The sequence below is a fragment of the Takifugu flavidus genome, chromosome 16, assembly GCF_003711565.1.
Source record: "Takifugu flavidus isolate HTHZ2018 chromosome 16, ASM371156v2, whole genome shotgun sequence".
In the NCBI taxonomy this organism is placed as follows: domain Eukaryota; kingdom Metazoa; phylum Chordata; class Actinopteri; order Tetraodontiformes; family Tetraodontidae; genus Takifugu; species Takifugu flavidus.
This window is the reverse complement of record NC_079535.1, coordinates 1,056,338-1,083,089: the sequence shown is the minus strand read 5'-3', so window position 1 is coordinate 1,083,089 and position 26,752 is coordinate 1,056,338. Positions and strand designations below refer to the sequence as shown.

The 26,752-nt window shown below is 42.4% G+C and overlaps 2 protein-coding genes across 3 annotated transcripts in view; one reads left to right on the top strand and one right to left on the bottom strand.

The window, feature by feature from the left end:
* The window catches only part of lamtor3 (late endosomal/lysosomal adaptor, MAPK and MTOR activator 3), a 205,572-nt gene that overhangs the window by 107,931 nt on the left and 70,889 nt on the right, over positions 1-26,752 (top strand). The window lies entirely within an intron of this gene.
* Positions 1,951-25,880, bottom strand: dglucy (D-glutamate cyclase). 2 transcript variants are annotated; one of them, XM_057059020.1, is made up of 15 exons: positions 25,663-25,879; positions 23,066-23,194; positions 22,826-22,979; positions 22,261-22,347; positions 20,693-20,831; positions 17,528-17,678; positions 17,295-17,417; positions 16,193-16,411; positions 12,738-12,855; positions 9,707-9,849; positions 7,623-7,722; positions 7,313-7,461; positions 5,848-5,967; positions 5,046-5,203; positions 1,951-2,528 (listed from the first exon to the last, which is right to left on the bottom strand). In XM_057059020.1, the coding sequence occupies exons 1-15, from the start codon at positions 25,769-25,771 to the stop codon at positions 2,382-2,384; spliced, it is 2,046 nt and encodes a 681-aa protein (XP_056915000.1). In that variant the 5' UTR covers positions 25,772-25,879; the 3' UTR covers positions 1,951-2,381. The 2 variants fall into 2 exon arrangements, with proteins under 2 accessions (XP_056915000.1, XP_056915001.1); XM_057059021.1 differs by lacking the exons at positions 1,951-2,528; positions 5,046-5,203 and adding an exon at positions 5,614-5,769 and having other exon boundaries at positions 25,663-25,880.

The window sequence follows — 26,752 nt, the reverse complement described above, 5'->3', positions numbered from 1 at the left end:
CCGTGCTGGTCCCTTTTTTCTCCACTGTGTGGGTCAAAGGGATGTCAAAAGTTAGCAGGATCTCATCCATGTTGGTGATGTGGCTGGGCGCGATGTTTTTGCCGGTTATCTTGTCGCGGCAGTAGGTGTGGAAGATGGCCACCCTCTCCTGGTAATCCGCGGGCAGCCGCTGCGCCACAGTTGTCTTCGCAAGTATGGAGAGATGCCGCCTCCTCATAAAGCAAAAACACCAAGATGAACCTCCTTGGAAGAGCTCAATGTCCATTTCTTCAGCAATCGCTTTGGCCTTTCTTCAAATCGTAACAATAGAGACGCCCCTCGATGGCCTGCAGTTTCAAGTGAGCCTCATATGCGTGTCACTTGACTGGTGCCATTTTAGGGGGTCCTTACGTAAGTACCGGTAAACGGCGATTAGCGGGACACCTCTGCTGTGAATTAAGCATAGGTATGCTGCTAATCGATGGGCAGAACGTTTACCATAGTGCACCCACCAAAGGCAAACAGCGGATTTTGGAACTCAGTCGACACACAAGACGCACTGTATTATAAGGCGCACCGTCGATTATTGAGAAAATCTCAGTGTTTTAAGTGCGCCTTATAGTCCGGAAAATACAGTATGTTCTATTTCAACACCATATGTCACAAACAGATCAAAAGAGTGATTAAAACTATTTAATAGTTGATTTACCTTTTGGAAGTAACTAATCACTTGAGTGATGTGATAAAGCCAAACTGTTGTTTTCAATATTTACATGAATACTAAAGTCAACTACAATAAGGATTTTATCTGTTCAGAGCACCAACTCAGACAAGAAGTTAGAGAATTCGGGCAGAAACTCTGAATGTAGCAGGGGGTTGATACACAGAGTTTGGTGTCAGAGTTTGGTCCGCATTGCTGGCAGTAAGTCGAACTCGTTTCCGGTGAGGGTTGGTCTCCGCCAGGGCTGCCCTTTGTCACCGATTCTCTTCATAATTTTTATGGACAGAATTTCTAGGTGCAGTCATGGTGTTGAGGGGGTCCGGTTTGGTGACCTCAGGATCGGGTCTCGGCTTTTTGCAGATGACGTGGTCCTGTTGGCGTCATCGGCCCGTGACCTCCAACGATCACTGGATCGGTTCGCCGCCGCATGTAAAGCGGCTGGGATGAAAATCAGCACCTCCAAATCCGAGGCCATGGTTCTCAACTGGAAAAAGGTGGAGTGCCTTCTCCAGGTCAAGGAGGAGATCCTGCTTCAAGTGGAGGAGTTCAAGTACCTCGGAGTCTTGTTCACGAGTGAGGGAAGAATGGAGCAGGAGGTCGACAGGCGGATCTGCACCGGTCCGTAGTGGTGAAGAGAGAGCTGAGCCGAAAGGCGAAGCTCTCGATTTACCAGCCGATCTTCGTTCCTACCCTCACCTATGGTCATGAGCTTTGGGTAATGACCGAAAGAACTAGATCACGGGTACAAGCGGCCGAAATGAGCTTCCTCCGTAGGGGGGCTGGGCTCTCCCTTAGAGATAGGGTGAGAAGCCCTGCCATCCAGGAGGAGCTCGGAGTAGAGCCGCTGCTCCTCTGCGTTGAGAGGAGCCAGATGAGGTGGCTTGGGCATCTAGTTAGGATGCCCCCTGGTGAGGTGTTCAGGGCATGTCCCTCCGGTACGAAACCCCCGGGAAGACACAGGACTCGTTGGAGAGACTATGTCTCTCGACTGGTCTGAGAACGCCTGGGGATCCCTCCGGATGAGCTGGAAGAAGTAGCTGGGGAGAGGGAAGTCTGGGCTTCTCTTCTGAGGCTGCTGCCCCCGCGAGCCGACCCCGGATAAGCGGTAGAGGATGGATGGATGGATGGATGGATGGATGGATGGATGGATATTTGTTTCATCTCAGTTGATGCTGAATAGTGTGTTCTTTGGTTAGTCACTTTTTTCACAATTTTTATCATTTTTTTTTCTCCTTAAGTGAAGACTACAGTTGCATCATGGAATTTTTAATCTGGGTGGCATAGCAGCAAAACTAGAAAATATTGAAATGCTGCAAATAAACTGTTTTTTGCATTTGTTCATATTCATATATGTTTCTGCGTAATCCTTCAATTTTAACCAGGTTAAATTTACATTCAATCACAGCTTCACAACTCACACAAAACATGAAATAAAAATTGTTCAGTTAAAAGTCAAACAAACAAAAATCAAATTCATTTTCATCTTAATGCATTTTGCATAAAAGAGCTGGCAGATTGTTTTCATACATTTCTGTTCATTGAATATCTGAATAATGCAGCAGACACTAATATAGGATCAGAAGCTTTTTTTTTTTGCATAATTTCTACAGTTGTTTTACAATTGAAGTTAATGATTTTTGGTAATTACTGTTACAGCATTGCATGTTTTTACTGTGACTTGCTACTCATCATGGGTAACCTTCAGTAATCTTGTGATGATGTCCGAATGGGTAGGGTGAAATGTCAAACCATCCACCTCCATGGCCAGGTGACCGGTTTTTCCGCTTCTTACACCCAAACTCATCAGTTTGGCTAAGAGCAATTCCTCCTAAAGGAAACAAACAACAAATACTGGTCAGTAATAGTTCGGGATGATTTATATTTGTCCAATAGGTGGGTGTGTACATACACTTCTGGATACCAGTACTCTGTGACATAGTTGTTTAACTCCAATATTAATTTAAGTTCAGACATTCTTATACAAAACATAAGTAGAATATCACACATAGATAAATTTAGTTTCAAAGTGTAAAGAGATAACATTTATGTTTACACATTACACACAGCTGATGACAATTCTAGCAGCACTCCTTGTGGCAATGTCACTATAACTCCGACTCTCCCACTCAGGAAAAACTGAGGTCATGGTGTTTGGTCCTGAACCTCTCAGGGATAGATTAGATCACATGATCACTCTAGATGGTATCTCATTAACATCTAGTCTTTCTGTGAGGAATCTAGGAGTAACTTTAGACCAAAATCTCTCCTTCAACTCACACATTAAATTAGTCTCTAGAAGTGCCTTTTTTCACCTAAGAAACATCACAAAGATCAGAAAACTACTGACGCGGCATGATGCTGCCATGTTAGTCCATTTGTTATTTCCAGGCTGGACTATTGTAATTCTTTATTAACAGGGTATCCAAACAACTCTTTAAGAAGCCTCCAGCTGATCCAAAATGCTGCAGCCAGAGTTCTGACAGGTATTGACAAAAGAGATCACATAACTCCTGTAATGGCGTCTCTTCATTGGCTGCCCATTAAATTTAGAATAATTTTTAAAACCCTTTTTTTTGACCTACAAGGTCCTCAGAGGCCTAGCTCCATCCTACCTGGAGGAGCTAGTGACACCTTACCAGCCCAATAGACCGCTCCGCTCTCAGAATGCTGGTCTACTTGTGGTTCCCAGAGTCTCTAGGAGTAGAATGGGGGGCCGAGCATTTAGCTACCGGGCCCCCCTGCTATGGAACCAGCTCCCTGTCCTGTCCGGGAGGCCGACTCCATCAGACAAAATTATAGGCGTCAGGGTGGACTAGTTTTTTTGGCGCAGGCTCTTCCCCGGGGGGTTGTTGGCGGTCCCTGTACAAACCTCCTGTCGATAAACGGACAGGAGACCTCCAGTGGAGGATTGTACATGGGGCCATAGCTACTAACAGGTATCTGGTGCACCTTGACCCCAGCACAGGGGATGGCTGCCCTTTCTGCTCCCAGTCAGAGACCATCTACCACCTCTTTGTCCAGTGTCCCAGACTGGTGGGGCTGTTTGGACAGCTACAGAGGTGGTTTCTTGGGTTAGGTGAGGGCTTTTCTTTCAGGACGTTTATCTTTGGTCCACACTACCATGCAAGGAGGAAGGCTGTACACCAGTTGGTCAATGTCCTCTCGGGGACGGCTAAGTTGGCCATATGGAAGACCAGGAAGAATTGGGTGAGAGGTCAGGGGTCAGAGGACATGGTGGCCATGATGACTAGACTGCTGGCAGCTCGGCTCAGGGTGGAATTTAATTTTTGATTTTGAATTTTTTTTCTCTCTCTCTCTCTGGTTTCTTCCTGTTAAAGGGGAGTTTTTCCCCTGCCACTGTTGCTTGTCTGCGGTCAGGCCCTGGGATTTTGGAAAGCGCCTTGAGGGGTGCTTGAGGGGAGTTCCAGTCCACATGTGTTTTGTGGACTTGGAAAAGGCTTATGACCGGGTCCCCAGGAGCATCCTGTGGGGGGTGCTCCGGGAGTATGGGGTGGAAGGTCCCTTGATAAGGGCTGTCCAGTCCCTGTACCAAAGGAGCAGGAGTTTGGTCCGGTTAGCCGGTTGTGAGTCGGACTCATCCAGTGAGGGTTGGACTTCGCCAGGGCTGCCCAGGGCTGCCCTTTGTCACCGGTTCTGTTTATAACTTTTATGGACAGAATTTCTAGGTGCAGCTGGGGAGTGGAGAGTGTCTAGTTCAGTGGGCAGAAGATCTCGTCACTGCTTTTTGCGGATGACATAGTTCTTCTGGCGCCATCGAACAGGGACCTCCAACAAATGCTGGGACGGTTCACGACCGAGTGTGAAGCGGCAGGGATGCGGATCAGCACCTCCAAGTCTGAGTCCATGGTCCTCGCTCGGAAAAAGGTAGAGTGCCTTCTCCGGGTTGGGAAGGAGGTCCTGCCCCAGGTGGAGGAGTTCAAGTATCTCGGGATCTTGTCCTTTAAGTTTTTGACTTGATAAATTCTTGCTCCTATGTGAATCTCTGGTCTGATGGCTGACTGCTGTACAGCTGACAGCTGTTGCCCCAGCCATGAGCAGGGAGCTATTTTTTCCCAAAAACTTATGATCTTTATTTTTTTATGTATGACCTGTTAACAAAATCCAACACACTGATCCACATAAATAACCCAATCAGCACACGAAAAAGAAATGTTTTTCTTTCCAAAATCATGTAAAACATTTCCGAAAAATGTTTTACATATCTTGTCCCTCTTTTTTCTGCTCACCCTGCCTGCATCGACAGGCAAGATAATAGGCATATGATAATATAGGTTGAAGCCATACCAAACTAATAATTGAAAAAAAAATACACTGATAAAGTAACCTTTATAACAGATGGCAGGTTGGAAGCCCAGTCCTGAAACTGTTCTTCTTTGTTTATAGGTTGTAATAGTCCTCTTGTCAGGTATCTCCGGTGGGAAGGGCAGCTGTTGAGCAGGTAGAGCCCACAAGTTAGAGCATATCCTCCCCAGTTAGACACCCCTGTAAGAAGGAGAAATGTTTGTGGTTACAGTAAATGGTTCAAAGTATATTTTATAACTATACAGACTAACAAATTTTATCTGTAGTTCCCCCATCTTAAGTTGAACTGATCGTGTTTTGTGTTTATAGCCTCAAAAAGTGAAATAATCCAACCAAACTTTCAATTGGTAAAAGAACATACATGTGCAATTTATCCTGGAATGTATCCTCAAAATTACGGCCCTTTCTTGACCTGTAGCCTACATCTGCAAGATGTATCTGTCTCTGTTTTAATTTAAAGCCCTGGCTTTCATTCTCAACAATTGGAGAAGTTGTTCATGATACCCCACTAATGTTGTGTCACACAGATCATAACACTGCATACACAATCCTCTTTTGTGTCATTTTTACCTGCAACTTTCTCCTATTGCATGTGCCAAAATGTTATCACAGGGCACCATTATATCCTTTTCAATTAACAGTGGCACCAGGTGCCAACCGTGCGCACCACAGTTCCACATACAGGATGAATAGGTTCGAAGACGCAGGTCTCTGCGCTTTTCGTTTAAAAGGGGCCGTTAAGTCTGCTGCAGGAAAAATTTGCCAACCAGTTTCACTCACTCTGTGTGCAAAATTAGGGTTATTGGTGTTTTATTTGTTCATACCAGCAGTTATAGCATAGTCAGCAGGAACATCACAGGCTATGAGCTTCCCATTAGTCATGAAGGCCTTGACCTTGTCCTTCAATTTGCCCATGCCCAACTCGTTACCGCCATCACCAATTCCTAGAGAGAAGGGAATTGATAAATTATAGGAGGGCCCTGATCCGTATAAGCAGCTGGAAGACAAAGATTAATCAAGTATGTCATACTTTTGCTTATGTGATACAATGTTTATCAGGGATCAATAACCTTTTCCAACCCCATAATGTGCATGGTCCATGTTGATTCTCCCACCATTTGCCACATGGAGTTTGTCAGCAAAGTAACAAAAGTAATATTGCTACCCCACTTATGTCAATTGAATTGAGATTATTTTTAAACTATGAAAGCTGAAACATCCAAATTACACAGTTAAAATGATAGAACAGGGCAAGAGAATGATTATTTCTTTGTTTTGTTTTCAATTACATATATGGTCGCAATTGTACATGGCTTGTATATAATTGCTGTGAGCAACAACTAAGTAGATACACCAGAGTGGTTGCCTACCACCATCTGTGTGCATGACTACATGCATATACGTCTACTTGTGTGTGTTCTAGAAGATGGTGCTTACACGGGAGGGAGAGCGAGTTGATGGTAGCAGGCACCTGTGCTTCACATTTTAACTGAACTTCTGACCACCAATAAAAACTTTCTGATTGGATAAATTAATATTCATAGGTGGGATTAAGAGTTAGGCCCAAGACATTTGAGACACCATTCGAAAGATACACTGTGTAACACCCACAGCAAAGGTGACATTATTAAATACCAATGAAAATAAGAAAAATGGAATAAATTAGAGAGAGTAGCATGGTTGAGCTAGCTCCCCAAACCCATATTAAACTGTATAAGAAGGGCTGCTCAGAGGTGAAGAATCAATTGTTTCGCAGGCAACTCGAGCTGTTTTGGAATCTGTGAAGATGAATGAAGGCTCTCTGAAATTAACCTTCTTGGTCTCCGGTGCTTATTTTTGACTTTTAAAGATGAGCAGATACTTCAACTTCACTTGGGACTTAGTCTCTGACGTAAGCTTTGAGACTTAATTTTTATTCGACATTTTCAACATCTTTGACATTTTCTGAGCTAAATGTCGTTAACTTTGATTAATGTCCATGGGCTCAAGATAAGTTGGTTAATTAATTAAAACATATACTTGTATTTAATTCAAATACTGAGAAGAGCCCGGAACTCAATGCCTGTAATTGCTCGCCGTAATGTGTTTTATGCAAATACCACCGACTTTAATTTTACTATATGGCCATATATGAATAGTTAAGTGTGTATGATATGTCACCAAGTGTTGAAATATATTGTTCAGGAAATTACTGATGCTCCCTTTATTTTTTGCCCAGTATGAACTAATGAAGAAATCATCAAGATAAACCACACAAAATGGGTCATAAACAAGCCACCTGCAACCCACCTGTTGTCATAATTCCAGGTATATTTTTGGCAGCAATAAATAAGTCATCAATGGGATCCACCAGGTGTTTGATGTTTATTCCTCTCATATTGTAGTAATTTCCATCTGCAGCACGTCCACTTCGTTCTATTGCCACTAGATGGTCAAATCTAATATTTGAAAGACATTTCTATCAAAATAGTTATATTACAATAATCACAATATTGGCCCTCGGGTTCTGATAAATATTTCTGGACAAAAAAAGCCATATCAAATATTTTACCAGTTCTTATTCTATGTAACTCTTGAAATGTGTGACCACTTATCAAACCTGGGATATTTGGGGTCTCCATTGTGGCATAGAAATTGCAATGCAGAATCTGCTCCACAGTCTTCAAATGTGACCAATGGTACTGTAGTTTTTAAAATACCTGGGAGAAAATTTTTGAAAATAGTTTAAAAAACAGAGAGATATTAAAGACATTGAACACATCCTAGTGCTTTTTTGTCCCACCTTCCCATATCTTGTCCCCCTGTGATAATGAAACATTATTGCTCAGAATAAGAAGTGGTAATTTCTTGTTATCAGTGGCGGTGCCGATAACAGATCGAATATTGCCGTAATATATTGCTGCAACACCTTTTTAGCTATCAAAGAGGATTTTTTTTATCATCTTAAAATGCCATTGGAGTCTACTTGATATGTTTTGATTCTCAACATGAACATAATCCTTGGAGGATATCCTTAGAATACCAAGTCTGGAAAAGGTCAAGGAGACTCGGACCCTAAAAATATTAAAATTGCTGTCCTCACTTGTTGGATCTTGTATGTCATGTATGTCAACGAACGAACGAATAAATGAACAAACATACAGTTCTCTGTAGAGGCTATTTATGTACAGTGAATTCATTCTCAAGTTGAAGAAATTAGACAGAGATGATTTTACCTTTGTGACATGTCACATAATTAGCTATGAGCAGATGGTTATTATATGGTCATTAAGAGAAGGACATGGTCAGCAACAATACCTAACTATTTTGGGGTGATTGAACAATGCTCAATAGGTATGACTGGTGTGTCATTAAAAATATATCAATTACACCATTACACCATAGCCAGCAGTCTGAACCAAAGAAATCAATCAAGATTATTTGGACAATGTAACATTTTTCATAATCTTCTCCTGACCACATTTGGTGAGCCTATGTGTCGCTTAAATCTTCTGTGCTCTAGCACACTTCATGGTTTAGCATGCTGTGCATCCAGAGATGTTGTTGTGCATGCCTTGGTTGTAGCAAGATTTTGACTTACTCATGTTATTAGCAATGGTAACCATTAGCTGAATCTCTATTGGCCTTTCTTGTGGAGGGAATGAGCAGATGGAGGATAGTGACGTGGATAGAAAATCCAGATGTTTTCAGGATGCACGGGGAACCTCTTTGTTAGACAATACAATCAAAGCAGCAGAGTATCAAGTGTAAAGTGGGTTACACATTTATATAACATTTCCAAATCATTATTATGTATGACATAATTCTGGTTTCTGGTCCTGTCCATTCCTCATTTGGGCTGAATATTTTTTGTCTAAAAATCATCTTGAAAGAAACATGCCGTACTAGATGTGCTATTAAGGTTAGAGTCATGACTTTCCATCATGTTCCAGGTAAGGAATTTCTGACAAACGATAGCCTCCAAAATAGCATTATTGTGTCAATATTGCTTTCCTATCAAGATTAGGACTACAGATGGAAATTAGCAGCTATATCTAAATGTGATGCAACCATCTCCTCATTTCCAGCCCAATCATTATTGTTATTACACATCGCCCCTTGATAGAATGTCAAGATGATTTTCAGACAAAGAAATATGTAGTGCAAAAGAGGGAAAAAAACAGACCTTAAAGTAAAACATCATGTCATATACAACAATGAAATGTTGAATATAAAGTACACATATCCCTGTATAATTGGTGGATATTTTTTCTGATGCTCTGCTGCATCTGTATTCTGTACTTTGTATTCTATATTTCTATTTTTTTTAAAAAAGGCTCCCTGCACATCCTGAAAATTATTTCCTCCATCTGCTGATTATCTCCTGAATACATTTTGGCATCATCAAGACAGTTTCACCTAGACAAGTACCACTCACAAGTATTTCCTCTTTTTGAGAGCAGCAGAGTTCAGTCACGCTAGCAAAAGGCAAAAGGCAAAAAAAAAAAAACATCCGTGAAGATTGGGGAATGGCGTGTGATTTACAAATGTTAACAGCAGCAAAGCGTATCTGATATCTGGCATGGACCTGATAGTAAAATATGCAATGTCATGCGTGGTTTCATCAGACTTTACAGCATCATGATCTGAGATAAAATTGACACATACATAAATATGAACATATATACAATGTGCATTTCTTACCTTTTTTGACGCATTCATTTATAATGTCCCTGTTCAAGTTCACAGCTCTTCTGTCTGTTATAATTGTCACTTTTTTCCCCAGAGATAGCAACATGCTTGCCATGGCAATGGCCCCTGGTGGACCATCAGTTTCATCTGGTGGACTGCAAAATAAGAAACAATGAAAGTAAACTGAAGCAGAGAAAGTATGTATTAATGCAGTTGCAAGAAACAGTATGAACCCTTTTTGGTTACTTGGATTGCTGCATACATTGGTCATGGAAAGTGTTCTGACAACAATAGGCAAACACTCTGCTAAAACTAATTCTGCACAAAGAATATGTTTACATATTTTTTAATGACCTAAACAGGGTGGTGGTGCAGGGTGGAAAAAGTATGTGACCCTTTCAATTTAATAACCGGCTGACCCGACTTTGGCAACAATTACCTCAACGAAACAGATCGGACCTGCAAAATGGTCAGGAGCAATTTTGGACATTCCGCTCGACAAAACTCTGCAGTTCAGCAAAAATCTTGAGATGTATGTGAATCGCTCTTATGAGATCATACCGTCAATCAGGTTAAGATCAGCGGATTCTGTTTTTGATATAGGTTTTAATGCAAGTCTTGATAAACTAATTCATTTTTACGTCGAGGAAAGCATCTGTCTAGGCCCTAAAGCATAAATCAGCCCGAAACTATGTTGCCCCCTTCACCATACTTCGCAGCCGAGATGAGGTTTTTAATGGCGGTGTGCCTTGCCATTTTTTCCCGCAACACATCACATTGTGTGTTTCTTCCAAACAACTCAATTCTGGAGTTGGACTCCATGTGTCCAGAGTATTTTGCCAGTAGTCCTGTGAAACATCCAGGTGGTCTTTTGCAAACTTCAAACGTGCAGCAATTTTAAATTTGGACAGCAGTGTTTTCCTCTTTTGTTCCCTCCCATTAACTTCATTACTTTTTAATGTTTTACCTATTCTAGATTTGGCAACAAAAATGTTCAGAAATGTTCGGTAAGTTTTTAACTGACACCAAAATTCTTCACCTCAATAAGCATTCTGTACTGTGCTCTTGCAGTCATGTTACATTCCGCCTAGGGGTACTCAATTTGTCACCCAAACGATAGGTGGCAATTGAGTGTGATAGAAACAACTTCAGAGTGAGTCAAGGGCAATACCTTTATGTAAAGTTATGAGTACTCCAAGGCAAATTGAGGTACAAAGCAAAACAATGAAAATAATATAAGATAAAGTACAGCTTAAAGTGACAAGTGTGTTTAGATTGTTAGTTAACTGAAGATTATTCCAGGAGACATAAACAGGGAAGACTGACCTCCCAAGCTCAGTATGGATTTCAGGATTTTTTCAGTTCCAGCCAAGTTACTTGAGTGGGTGTTGGGTTAGTTGAATGAACAAATATTGAAGGTATGTATTTGGAAAGTTTGCCAATGAGGGTCTTAAATAAGTCACGTCTTTGAGCTAGAAACTAAGCTATACAGGGGGCAAAATAACAAACAATCCCCCACATTCTCCATACACAAAAACTTATCAGTAATCAACAAAAGGGAAACAAAACCAAACTCTAACTTCCCAACACATAAACAAAATTGTTTAACAGAAAAGGAGGCTCACTCATACTAAATATCATCACCGTTGGACTTCAGTGAGGTCACACTTTCGCGATAGGCTCATCTTCTAAAAATTGCTCAACGCTACGTCACATATCTGTCTTTCACTCTCTGACTCTCTGCATTCTGCACATAAACACAGAAAAAATGTGTGCTCATCTACAGGATGAGCACAACCAGGGAGAGTGGCAACCTTGCTGAACTTTCCAAATCTGTCGACAGTCTAACCATGGGCACCTGCATGGCAAGTTTTTAGAGATACATTTGGAAACCATTTCCAGCTTCATGCATTGTTAACATCAGGCGATGCTTATTGAGGGCAGGAAAATAAAAACTGTTTTTATAGGGCAGGGCAAACCAAAACCTCGAATATCCTTACATTTATTGGACTCCAGAATGGCTGATTCCTGGCTCAAATTAGCTCTTGCAGAAGTCATTGATCTGGGGCTTCATATACAGTGGGACCTCTACTTACGAACATCTCTACATGCGAAATTTTCAGGTTACGAAACGTCTCAACGGGAAAAAATTTCCTCTTGTTAAGAAATAAATTTCAGGATACGAAAGGCAAAACTACGCTACCGCTGCTACTCGCGTCTTCTTCGTCATCTTCGGGATTTATTGTGGGTGTTTGTATGTTTGTCCATTAGATGGCAGTGTTACCACAAGTGCTAACGTTCGCTGCTAGTAATGACGGCTAATGTAAGATTAGCCTGTAATAAAGTTCATTTTGTTCCTAGAGAAGCCTTGCACTGAATTCCTACATTTATTGTGCGGTAATCTAATTGTAACATTTATTTGTTACATGTTTTGATGCATTTTTATGATTTATTAAAAAAATTATGTCCGAATTTTTGGGGGCTTGGAACGGATTAGGGCATTTACATGGAAATCGCGTCTCTACTTACGTAATTTTCAGGTTACGAAACAACTTCCGGAACCAATTAATTTCGTAAGCAGAGGTCCCACTGTACTTTTTTCCCCCCCATTCTGCACTTGAATGTTTGCATGTTTGTTAAAAAAAAATATTTGTCAGTTTTGGAAGTTTTCCAATATAAAAATACCATGTAACTCAAATCATAACCTAAATATAGAAAATAAAAGCATTATTCTAATGAAAATATCAAATGTTAATGTACTCTTAATCTTTCATGAACAACATGGGCAAATTAATGTGTTTTACACTTTTGACATGTCTCATTTAACAAAAAAGACTCATTAAAAAGTAAAGAAACCATGGTATATCCATAAAGATAACTTGGATATTTAAAACATATTTTTGTTCTTAAAATATAATAAATAAAGATTTTGACTGATTATAAACTGCTCATATTCTCACAGTTTTATTTTCAACATTTGTGATTCTTTTGAAAAATAAAATGAGTTGTCTATGCACACAGTACATTTCAAATATGTTGGTACCTGTACATGTAGTGCGTGGGGAATCCTGTTGTTATTGCAACAGAGGATGCATGAGAGAGTGCCAGACATGATAGCAGAAGTTCATCCTCAACAAATAAAGCTTTAATCCCCCTTTGACCTGAAGAATGGGAACACACACTTTAGGCAAGTTCTAATAGCAAAATTTAGGATTCACAGAACATTTGCAACTGAATAGCTTCTAAAGACAAAAGGTGGAAAAAAATGGTCTAGAATACTATTAGTACAGCTTTTATTACTTTCAAGGGGATATGTTGTTTGCATATTTAGAAGTACAATAGTCTTCCAATGAATTGATCAATGTAATGTAATCCACTTAGGGTTAGGGTTAGGGTTAGGGTTAGAAGTTCCGACTAGATATAGTCGGCCTCACCTCGACGCACGGCAAGGGCTCTGGAACCAGACTTCTCGAGAGGGGTTGGACTCTCTACCACTCTGGAGTTGCCGATGGTGAGAGGCGACAGGCAGGGGTGGCAATTCTGGTTGCTCCCCAGCTCAGTGCCTGTATATTGGAGTTTACCCCAGTGGATGAGAGGGTAGCCTCCCTTCGCCTTCGGGTGGGGGGAAGGATCTGACTGTTGTTTGGGCCTATGGCCCAAACAGCAGTTCAGCGTATCCACCCTTTTTGAAGTCCTTAGAGGGAGTGCTGGAGAGTGCTCCTTCTGGGGGCTCCCTCGTCCTCCTGGGTGACTTCAATGCTCATGTTGGCAATGACAGTACGACCTGGAGAGGTGTGATTGGGAAGAACGGCCTTCCTGATCTGAACCCGAATGGTGTTTCGTTATTGGACTTCTGTGTTCGTCTCAGATTGTCCATAACTAACATCTTTTTCAGGCATAAAGGCGTCCACATGTGCACTTGGCACCAGGACACCTTAGGCCGCAGATCGATGATTGACTTTGTGGTCGTGTCATCGGATTTGCGGCCGCATGTTCTGGACACTCGGGTGAAGAGAGGGGCGGAGCTGTCAACTGATCACCACCTGGTGGTGAGTTGGCTCCGATGGTGGGGAAGGATGCCGGACAGACCCGGCAGACCCAAACGTATTGTGAGGGTCTGCTGGGAACGCCTGGCAGAGTCTCCTGTCAGAAGGAGCTTCAACTCACACCTCCGGGAGAGCTTTGACCATATCCCGGGGGAGGCGGGGGACATTGAGTCCGAGTGGACCATGTTCCGTGCCTCCATTGTTGAGGCGGCTGACCGGTGCTGTGGCCATAAGGTGGTTGGTGCCAGTCGTGGCGGCAATGCCCGAACCCGCTGGTGGACACCAGCGGTGAGGGATGCCGTCTAGCTGAAGAAGGAGTCGTATCGGGCCTTACAGGCCTGTGGGACTCCTGAGGCAGCAGATAGGTACCGGCAGGCCAAGCGGAATGCAGCTACGGCTGTTGCCGAGGCAAAGACCCGGGCATGGGAAGAGTTTGGTGAGGCAATGGAGAACGACTTTCGGATGGCCTCGAAAAGGTTCTGTACCACCATCAGGCATCTGAGGAAGGGGAAGCAGTGCACTGTCAACACTGTGTATAGTGGTGATGGTGTGCTGCTGACCTCAACTCGGGATGTTGTGGATCTGTGGAAGGAATACTTCGAGGACCTCCTCAATCCCACCAACACGCCTTCCAGTGAGGAAGTAGGGCCTGGGGACCTGGAGATAGGCTCTCATATCTCCGGAGCTGAAGTTGCCAAGGTAGTCAATAAACTCCTCGTTGGCAAGGCCCCGGGGGTGGATGAGATCCGCCCAGAGTTCCTTAAGGCTCTGGATGTTGTAGGGCTGTCGTGGTTGACTCGACTCTGCAACATCGCGTGGACATCGGGGGCAGTGCCGCTGGATTGGCAGACCGGGGTGGTAATCCCTCTTTTTAAGAAGGGGGACCGGAGGGTGTGTTCCAACTATAGGGGGGTCACACTCCTCAGCCTCCCTAAGGTCTATTCAGGGGTACTGGAGAGGAGGATCCGCCGAATAGTCGAACTTCGGATTCAGGAGGAGCAATGTGGTTTTCGTCCTGGGCGTGGAATAGTAGACCAGCTCTACACCCACAGCAGGGTCCTCGAGGGTGCATGGGAGTTTGCCCAACCAGTCCACATGTGTTTTGTGGACTTGGAGAAGGCATTCAACCGTGTCCCTCGGGGGGTCCTCCGAGAGTATGGGGTGTCGGGATCGCTGATACGGGCCGTCCGCTCCCTGTACGATCGGTGTCAGAGTTTGGTCCGCATTGCTGGCAGTAAGTCGAACTCGTTTCCGGTGAGGGTTGGTCTCCGCCAGGGCTGCCCTTTGTCACCGATTCTCTTCATAATTTTTATGGACAGAATTTCTAGGTGCAGTCATGGTGTTGAGGGGGTCCGGTTTGGTGACCTCAGGATCGGGTCTCTGCTTTTTGCAGATGACGTGGTCCTGTTGGCGTCATCGGCCCGTGACCTCCAACGATCACTGGATCGGTTCGCCGCCGCATGTAAAGCGGCTGGGATGAAAATCAGCACCTCCAAATCCGAGGCCATGGTTCTCAACCGGAAAAAGGTGGAGTGCCTTCTCCGGGTCAAGGAGGAGTTCAAGTACCTTGGGGTCTTGTTCACGAGTGAGGGAAGAATGGAGCAGGAGATCAACAGGCGGATCGGTGCGGCATTCACAGTAATGCGGACTCTGCAACGGTCCGTGGTGGTGAAGAGATTTACCAGTCGATCTTCATTCCTACCCTCACCTATGGTCATGAGCTTTGGGTAATGACCGAAAGAACAAGATCACGGGTACGAGCTTCCTCCGTAGGGTGGCTGGGCTCTCCCTTAGAGATAGGGTGAGAAGCTCTGCCATCCGGGAGGAGCTCGGAGTAGAGCTGCTGCTCCTCTGCGTTGAGAGGAGCCAGATGAGGTGGCTTGGGCACCTAGTCAGGATGCCCCCTGGTGAGGTGTTCAGGGCATGTCCCTCCGGTAGGAGACCCCCGGGAAGACCCAGGACACGTTGGAGAGACTATGTCTCTCGACTGGCCTGGGAACGCCTGGGGATACCCCCGGATGAGCTGGAAGAAGTAGCTGGGTAGAGGGAAGTCTGGGCTTCTCTTCTTAGGCTGCTGCCCCCGCAACCTGACCCCATATAAGCAGTAGAGGATGGATGGATGGATTATCCAAATAAGATATTTGGATAAGATATTATAGATAATATATTATAATATGTTATGACTAAGATATTTGGACTTGTACAAGTCCAGTTGATGCAGAGATCTTATTTGGATAACTATGACCTGAATGATTGAAAATATTCAAAGGTATACTGTATATTAAATATAAAAATTATTAAACTAACATGCAAGTCATTAAAACATGTTTGCTCTACAATTGTTTTACACTTTTATACCGCAACTCATTCTTGAGGGTGTTGATGTTGTTTATTAACTTTAATGTTAATGGAAATGGAAAGATGTATGAATTATGCCAATTCAACATTTTACCTGGGTCTTCACCGATGATCTTCTCCATCTTCCGGATTTTGTTCACAGCCCTTTGAGATGCCAAACTATACAGCAAGGGATTATGGGATATCAGAAAACAACGAGGGATGAATTCACTGGTAGTAAGGTTTGTTGACTCAGAAGGTGGATTTATTGAGGGTTCTTGAATGTCACTGAGGAACATGCAGCCTGGTGAGTGACTGAATGCTAGAGAAGGCTCTAGAAAGATATAGAATATGAAGGTAAGCCAGACCACTGTGCATTACTGCAAGTCAACCTGAAAGTGACTTGTCAAGCCAGATTGAAGACACTTCTGTTCAGATTGAAATAGGTCAACTGCTTTTCACAAGACATATCATCTCTTAAAGATTCAAGGAGGATTCAAGTTTCATGTTCCATATATTCAAGGAACAGAGAATTGAAATAACACTCAACATAAACTATAATAAAAGGACAGTGTCTGTGTGTGCGTGTGTGTGTGGAGGGTGAAATAAGATATGGGGGGCCTAAAGGGCAGAGTTTAGTAGTGGTAGGGGGGTATAGTGGGTAGAGTTCTCCAGAGGGAGCATAAGGAAAAGGGGAAGTCTCAGATAACACTGATTATATGAAAGTGAGTTGTGGAAAATGTATGTAAGAGAGGGTAGCTGGCTGTGTTCACGATGTACTGTACAGACTTCTGGCAGGAGACAGTATAGTCTCCGTACCATGCCATGAAGCAACAGTCAGGATGCCCTCAATGGCGGCCCAGTATAAGATGCACACGATGTAGGGGTGAGGGCCAGATCAAGAAGTGATGCAATGGTATTCTTTCTGGATACATTGATATGTATGCAAATTTAAATTGGATTGGGGAGGCAAAGGGGTTAGTGGCCAACAGTGCTGTTGTGGCTTTACTCACCAAAATGATTCACAATCCAACACACAGTAAACCAGCACAGTATATGACTATCAGAGATTCCCAATAATTAGTCATAACTAAAAGAAAGGCACTTGCATAAGCTGCAAATTATTTAAAAAAAGCAAACAAACAAAACCCACAAATAAGCCCAGTTGACCTATTTCAAGATGAAGCGAAGAGTACAGAATCAAACACATTACTCACTGCTGCTGAGGATGGCTTCAATGGCAGTCACTCCACAGGCCCAGAACACTGTAACATCACCAGTCTGCAGGTCCACACATTCCCCATAGTCAGGTTTGGATAAATCCTGAATCCCCAGGAAAGCTGGACAAACCACACCATATTACTGTCATCAGTATAAACATGTTTGTTTTGTGTCTGTTTGTGCGTGAGAGAGAAATACTGGGAGGATAGGGGAGTAGAGAGAGAGAGACCTGGATCTCCTATATGTACTGGCGCTCCATGTGCTAATGGGTTTAGATGGGTAACATTCACCGCAGCATCCAACAGTGCTGATGGAATAGGACGCATAGTGACCACGAGAGGGCATCTGAAAACTCCAGCACCAACACAGAAAAGAGATGTCTGCAGAAATGAAACAACAGTGTTACAAAAAAGTTACTATTTATTTAAAGTAATTATTTACACCTAATATATAAATATTTTTAATTGGAGTTGAAATAGGGGGGTTTAAATAGCAAAAAAATCAAATGTCCTATGGGAGAGGGCTTGAAAAATTCAAGTTGTTTTACCCCTATTCGAGGGCCCACATTGTTATGGTACAGAAAGTGCATCACTCTTTTCTCTTAGCTTCATATATGTATATTCTTACTACTCACATATGCAGAGGTCATGTTACAAGTTTTGCTGTATAGCTGTTCTCTAGCAAAGTTTAAAGGGGCAGCGAGTAGAAACTCGCCAAACAAACCATGAATATTATGACAATTCAATTCAAATGCACATTTGTCCCAGATACTATCAGAGAAAGATGCAACTCTCTGTGGGTGGTATGTAGATTGGCCTTCATCTTTCAGGATGATAGTTTTGATGGATATCCACTGGTACGCAAAGTTGCTATCATGCTTAAGCCCCTTTATTTTAAAGGACTTTCTTTTACTGGATCGATGGTCCTTGAATCATTGGACCTATAACACTCCCCAGACTGGTGGGCTGTCAGTACTCTCTTTCTTGTGTCCTCTGATATTTCCTTTCCTGGTGGCATTCTTGAGCTGTATGGAACTATTGTGGTTTGGTTGTTTTTCTCTCCATTTTAATTAGTGCTGGCTGAAATATAACTAAGGATGTTTCATTTTACTGGTCTGCTTATATGGTTTATTAGGAACTCAAATGTGTCAGATTCAGATTCAGATTCAGATCCTTTATTGTCCCACACGGGGAAATTTACAGTGCAACAACAGCAGCAAGAGCACTCAGAGAAAAATAAGATAAAATCAAATAGAACAGGATTTGGAATATACAAAGAGGATGTATATTTACAATAATCCAGATAAATGGATACTCGGCCTCTGTGTACCTGTACATAGTACAGAGGGTGAATACAATATACATATCAGAATATATAATATTCAGATTGTGCTAGCGGGCGTTATGTTTATTGTGCAGTCTGACAGCAGCCGGCAGGAAAGATCTGCGATACCTCTCCTTCACACAGCGAGGGTGGAGCAGCCGCTCACTGAAGGAGCTGCCCAGTGCTGTCAGGGTGTCCTGTAGGGGGTGGGACGTGTTGTTCAACATGGATGACAGCTTAGCCATCATCCTCCCGTTTCCCACCACCTCCACTGAGTCCAGGGGACATCCCAGGACATAGCTGGCCCTCCTTACCAGTCTGTCCATCCTCTTCCTGTCCCTGTCCGTGATGCTACTGGACCAGCAGACTATCCCGTAGAAGATGGCTGATCCCACCACAGAGTCATAGAAAGTCCTCAGGAGGGGTCCCTGTACTCCAAAAGACCTCAGCCTCCTGAGCAGGAACAGTCTGCTATTGCCCTTCTTGACAAGGGCGTCTGTGTTATGTGTCCAGTCCAGGTTATTGTTTAGGTGAACACCCAGGTACTTGTACGACTCCACCACGTCAACATCCGTTCCCAGGATGTTCACTGGTGCAGGCGGGGGGTTGTTACGCCTGCGGAAATCCACCACCAGCTCCTTGATTTTGCCGGCGTTGATCTGGAGGTTGTTCCGCAGGCTCCAGTCCACAAAGCCCTGAATAAGTTCTCTGTACTCCGTATCGTCCCCATCAGTGATGAGGTCGACAGCAGCAGAGTCGTCAGAGAACATCTGGAGGTGACATGAAGATGTGCTGTATGAGAAGTCCGCGGTGTAGAGGGTGAACAGGAAAGGAGCCAGAACTGTTCCCTGCGGGACACCGGTGCTGCAGAGAAGCCGATCTGACTGGGAGCCCTTCACCCTCACAAACTGTGGTCTTTGTGTGAGGTAGTCCAGAATCCATGTTGTGAGGTGGTGATCCACCCCAGCTACCTCCAGTTTGTCCCCCAACAGCCTGGGCTGGATGGTGTTGAATGCACTGGAGAAATCAAAAAACATGATCCTCACAGTGCTTCCAGCCTTCTCCAGGTGAGTGAGGGAGGTGTGGAGGAGGTAGATGACGGCATCGTCCACCCCGATGCTCGGCTGGTAGGCGAACTGCAACGGGTCCATGAAGGAGCTCACCAGTGGGCGCAGGTGATCGAGGATGAGTCTCTCCAGCGTCTTCATCAGATGAGACGTCAGAGCTACCGGCCTGTAGCTGTTGAGCTCCTTGGGGTGCGGTGTTTTCGGCACTGGGACGATGCAGCACGTCTTCCACAGCTGTGGCACTCTCCCCAGCCTCAGACTCAGGTTGAACATGTGACTGAAGATCCCACACAGCTGGTCTGCGCAGGACTTCAGGAGCCTGGAGCTGATGCTGTCCGGACCTGTCGCTTTCCTGGCCCTGTTCTTCTTCAGGGCCTTCCTCACCTGGTGTGGTGTGAGGGACAGGCTGGAGCAGGGAGGTGTTGGTGGGGGGGATGGGCATGGGCCAGGGTGTGAAGTGTCGGGAATGTGTGAGCTGAAGTTCATGAGAGAGGGGGAGGAGGGGGGACAGGAGGAACAATGGGTTGCGGGCACAGACAGTGGCGGGGGTAGCAGCAGAGGAGACTGGGCTGGGGGAGGGGTGGGTACCTGATCAAATCTATTGAAAAACAAGTTCAGGTCGTTAGCCCACCCCCGGTCGCCCACAGGTTGGGACTTCTGCTCCTTGAAGCCCGAGATGGTCTTCAGTCCCTTCCATACCCCACAGATGTTGTTCTGTTGCAGCTGGTTTTCCATCTTCCTCCTGTAGTTGTCCTTCTCCTGTCTGATCTTCCTCCTCAGTTCCCTCTGCACAGTCTTCAGCTCTTCCTTGTCTCCAGACACAAAAGCCCTCTTCTTCTCCTTCAGGAGGGCCTTTATGTCTGGGGTGATCCAGGGCTTGCTGTTGGAGAAGCTCCGTACAGTCCTGGTGGGTACGGTGTTCTCCACGCAAAAATTTTCTGATCTCTAACCATAATTCAAGGATTAAACAGTTTGTTTGAAAGAAATAGGTATCCATAACATACCTTGTACATGCTGACATTAGTGCCCTGCTCCACATTCCTCACAGGAATCCCAGCTTCCTTCAAACTGCCCTCAAAGCCAAAGCTGCAGCCCAAATAGAAACTCACCATGCTTGACCAATAATTCTGCTCTGTTTGAGATCTGTAGGCATAATTAAAATCAGACATCGAATCAAGAACTGAAATCAAAAAGTATTTCAAATTATTGGGCAATCAAACCAATAAGTCATTTTTAATTTTGTTAAGAAGTCACAGAGTAGATATATTTTAAATGTGGTTAACTATGCTTTTAATGTACTGCATTGCAGGCTGCACATTTAAAATATAATCTATAGAATTTGTATGCTAAATTAATGTGCATGCCTATTAAAATATTTTCAAAAAATACATTTAAACAAAAAAAAGTTTCCTTTTACATTTGTTTTGCAAAATAAAACCTTAAACTTTGTTGAATTATTTAAACTATAGAGTATGTGACCTCCTTTCCTTTCAGCGAGGGACAGAGGCTGTAGGGATAATGGCTGTTATTGGGGTTTTAATGGCTTCTCTGCTGATGCTGTGCTTGAATTTCTTTGCAGTAGTGGCCTTGTGAGCCGTATTGCTTCTCATCATTGTGAATTATGTTCTTTATTGTTAAACACAAATTCTTAGGTTGAAATTGGTCAGGACATAGAGAGGTCACATTTAAAGCCGTAAGATGCCAATCAGTTCAGTGAAGGACTTGTCTTTGACTTTTGGACCTTTACCACTTGGCTTTTGATTCCCTCACGTTTCTTGCCCATTGTGGAAGATAAAGAGTACTTGATTACGGTAGTCATTACTGAATCCTGCAGAACATGATTCAGAAAGCTTTATAGATCAAAACACAAAATGCTTAATGAAAGCCTTAAATTAATTTTTTATAATTGCAATGTGAATTTATAATCTCTAATGATGTAATAAGTATTAACATTCGATCACGTTCTGGATAACTTCATTATGTGATTTCTATAAATATAGTATTAATGGTCTAACCTAATCATTAAAGATATTTTAGCAATTTTTTTATAACAATTAACTTCAAAAATATTGTTTTTTTAAAAAAAAAAATTACATATATACAGTATGTTGACCAAATGCAATACTTAAGTTGACATTCTTCCTCAATAAGACAACTTGATTACCATAGACTAGCCATTACCATAGACTAGCCATGACCAAAGTCCACTGACATTCCACTGTAGTTTAACTACCAGTAAACTTATTGCTAAAGATCATGAGCAAACCTACTAGCAATTGGATTTAGCGTGTTTTATTTGTCAAGCATCACACACAATCACACTATCAAATTTTAGACAAGACTGGGCAACAATGTTGGTGCGCTTAAAAGGATAATAACATTCTCTTCTCCTCTAAAAATGATTTACCACAAAAAGGTGTCACATGTTTTTGACCCCAAATAGAAATGAAGCGGTTAAGAAGACGAGACAATGTGTTCTTTGTCTTGGACTCTGACGGGCAAGTATATTTGTGCATACAGTATGCTCTGCTCCAAGTAATATGATAAAAACCCTCAAGAATATGCAATCTACCTTATGTCACTGCTGTAAGACTGCAGATTGGAGATAGTCTTCACCAATTTGCCATTTTCATACACATTGTACTGAGAAATATCTGTCCTGAACACAAAAATACAAGACACGTTGGCAAGTAACAATGAGAAAGTAAGAGGGGAAACAAAGGAAATGGGAAAAGTATCATCTTAATTTGATCACAAACTTTCAACAAATAATTGCATGGATGATTCCTTGTAAACGGTTAAACCAGTGAAATTTAATAAACTTTGCTTGTAGTGGGGTTTTTTTTCAATTCTTTTTTTTAAACATTACAGGATATACAGAAATAAGAAAATACAAACAAAGCTATCAATAGTAAAAGGGGAAGATTTGTACTGTATATTGCAAAAATGAAAGAAAATTAATAAAATTAATGAAAACCCAAACCATAACTTCACCCTTGGGGCACATAACAGATTATGATCCCATATCCCCCAAAAAACAAACAAACTAACAATGAAAACAACAAAATATTTTATCTTTTTGTCATCACCAAAAAGGAGCATGCAGCTGCTTATTATTGATATTGAGTGCGATTTACCTTATGTCAACACACTTGGCAAGAGGTGGGCAAGACGACTGTCCCGATTTGCTGCGATACAGCAGTGGCAAAGGTACAGGATTCTTCTGGCAGAATTCTTCAAAGTCATCAGCTAATTTGTCAGGCAGGATGATGACATTTGCCTGTTGGTATCCTATCACACACAGAAAAGCACAATGCAAAAACTCCTTACCTGCTCTGCGCCCCCCAAACACACACACACACACACACACATCTTACCATTAGCTAATCCAGTTGTATTTCTTATTCTGGGATCCTCAGACCTGATCAACAATCTCAGTTCGGCAGGAGTTAGAGACTTTAGATTATCCGATTGCTCCATTTTAGCACGTACACTTCCGGAAGATACTGTAACAGTACAAGCAGACCAGAAACAAATCTTCAGACGTGACTTTTAAACCTCTCTGCTCTTATCAATGATTTATGGTGATGGGTGTGTTCAAGGAGTTGCCTTGTTTGAACAGGACATTGTGAAATCTGATTGGTTAACCCAGGTGCCAAGTTTCCAAAACATGATTGTAAATGTAAATATAAAATGTAAACACATAAACCACATTCTTGCTTTTAGTTGTAGGTACACCTTAAACCAGAGAGGCAATAATACATGCAGCAATGTAATGTTGAGCCTGCGAAGAGAGACAGGGGAGGAGAAGAAATGTAATTCAGGATCATTATTCAGTCAAAACACCAAAAGGTAATCATTTAATTCCACACATCATCAGCCAAGGTCCCCATACTCTGTCAGGTATTCAAACCTACACCACAAAAACTGCAGATTTCTGTGTTAAATGTGAAAAATATGCAATGGCTGCATGATTTCAAAATTTGCACGTTTTGGTTGCAAACAGTCCCATATATCTAAACAGAAAGATGGAAAACTTTTACAGTCAGGGCTTAAAGTTCGAAGAAGTTGTAATTTATTTTGAATCTGTGGTGATGGAATTTAAAGTAAAAAAAATTAAAAAGGAAATCCTCAAAAGCACATATGTTGCAGTCTGATAAAAGAATCCCGACCTGGAGTGACCTATATTTGAATGCAAAAACACTATTCTCAGGGGGAATTTAACTATATTTGCAAGACATATGATTTAATTTAGGTTGACAAGAAATGATTGACAACTGTCTCAAAGTAGATTTTTTAGCTAGGTATCTATGAGCTTGATATTAACCAACTGACCATTTTCTCTCATATATGGTGGTAAATAGACATACTTTCTTTCTTCCTTTGACTTTCACACAACCACCTGATGCCTTTTATGCTCTCTCCCCCTCTATCTGCCACACACACATTTACACACACGTACAGCCACACATCCTGCTTGCTGTTTAAAAGCAGAACCACTGTATTGTGTTTCCAAACATAAAATGTTTCATGTAGCTAATCTGCCGTGATATTGCATTGTCTTGTGTATCGAACTGCATTGGTGTAGCGTGACATAGTGAAGTGGTGTGTGTGAAAAGGTGTGTTGATGGGAAAATTTTGGTATGAAAAGAGGAAAAGTTGTGGTGACTGTGGGAGGAAGTGATTCAGAGGAAAAGGAGATTACGACATCAAATTAGCTAACCTCAAAGCACCCTTTGGCATCCAGTTATTTTGGGGCAAGTACAGCTAGTTTTAGACAAATTGGAACTAATGATAACAATTTGGTTTGCAGATCAATTTTGCTTAGAACTTTGATTTAATGGGTGCTGAGGCGGGCACAGTGCACTAAACGGTGACAGCTGTTGGAATTATATTAACCTAAGTTTGGGGGACAAACACTGGAATTGGAGCTTGCTTTGGCCTGGAAATAGTATTACTTCGAAACCTGTGATAACTGGTGCTCGCTGTGTCCAAAACCACCCTCGATACCCTATTAGTGCACTCAATAGTGTGTGTGTACGCCATTTTGAAATAGTGCCCACTGTGAGCATCGCTGTACCCTATGTAGCACACTCAATGTATCCCACAATGCACTGAAAAAAGTAATGTACAAACGATGCACCCTAACTCGGAAATGTATCCCATCAGCCTTTACCGTATCACGTGACTTTTTTTTTTTTTAAAAAAAGGTAACTTCCACTGTGCGGTTTGATATATTAACTGAAAGTTTTGGGGAAATAAGAGATCAATGTCTAGTTTACAATTGTTTTCAGTGGGGTGCAATATGATCAGCTTAAAATATATATATTTTTTAAATGCACTCAATACTGTGTTAAAAAAAACAAAAAACAACCTTCACCGTTTGCCCCCCTCCTCACTTAAAATTTTTCTTTGGAATCTTCTGTTCCTCACCAGGCGACAGGATCTCAGTAAAAGAATATTTACAAAGATGAAAAGTAGCTCTGGAGCCATTTCTTGTTGAAAAATTACTTATTAAATGTTTTCAGTACAGCAGAATATGATTTGAGAATGTACCATCACGTCTTGGCACTAATTATTTTAGGTAATAAGTAATTGCCATTTTATTATTATTGACATTGATATTTTATTTTACTATATAAATTCTAGCGTAAAATATTGCATTTCCAAAAAAGAACCGCTGAATGTATTGGGGTGTGTTTCGGATGGGTTAAAATAATTAAATGGACCTGGCCACTTTTACCCTCGACCGGGGTCGTAATTATTATACAACACCATGACGTATTTTTATGTGCGCCGTAGTGTCCGAGTGATAATTTTAAATTCAGTGCACTACGTAGTTAACTCAATCCAAGTCCCCCCATGTAGTTAGTAGTGAATAGGGAACTAGTGTGTAATAACTGTTGCTTCTTAGGAGTTCATTTTACATATCTACTTATTAAACTGACCCAAAGGCCGGTGATAATAGGCTCACCTGTAATATTCACATTTCTTCTAGGTATCTTGCTGCTGTGAAGATACGCTCGCTGTGTCCGAAACCACCCCCTATACCCTAATAGTGCACTCAATACTGTGTACGCCATTTTGAAAAAGTGTCCAAATGCTGAGTGAACATCGCAGTAGTGCACTCAATGTATCCCACAATGCACTGCGAAAAGTAGTGTACAACCGATTCGGAAATGTATCCCATCAGCCTTTTACGGTAGTGTAGTTTACAATTGTTTTCACTAGGGGTGCAATATGATCATCTTAAAATAACAACATAAATGTGGAAATCAATCTACCATCAAATGTTGCAGCAGGATGGAAGTGGGTGGTGGCAAAGTGTTATTAAGGACTGTATTTTATTGCTGCAGCTTGGAATCTGGTGTGATCACAATCAGAAATTACACTATCATCAGAAACTACACTGATGGACTTCTGCAATTTGTTTATGTCCTTGTTCCAATTTGTAGAGTTATGTTGAAGGAAATTGGCCTCACTGGAATGCTGACTCCAGCACAAGCAGCAAAAAAGTGGGAGAACCTTAAAAAAAACCTACAAGGTTTGTAATAATTGTTTTAAATTTGGTCTAAATGTGACAGACTAATAATTATAGCAAATGTTGCATTACTGTTTGAATTATCCGCTTATTCCCTATTTGTAGGAGCTTCAGAGGCCACCAACAGGATCTGGCACTGAATCTGGGGAGGTCACTGCCGACAAGTGGAAATAGTTCCCTCTCGTGGATGAGGCAATAGGTGGCAGGCCCTTTATTCGGCCCCCATGCCTCATTGCCTCAGCCTGGGGGGAGAGCCATTCATTTTCTGAGGCAGGCTCCCCAGATTCAATCCTAGATAAACCTGATGGAGAGTCAGGGACAGAGGAGGAGGAACCAGCGCTAGCACCACGCAAGCGCCAGCGGCGCGATATGATCCTGGAGCTGCTGGAGAGGGCCGAGGAAAGGGCGACATGAGAGGAAGCCAGGGAGTAGAGACTTTTAAGTCTGTTAGAGAAACTGATCGATAAAATGTAAAAAAGAATATATTAAATTGTTTAAATCAAGTTAACTTCCATCAAAGATT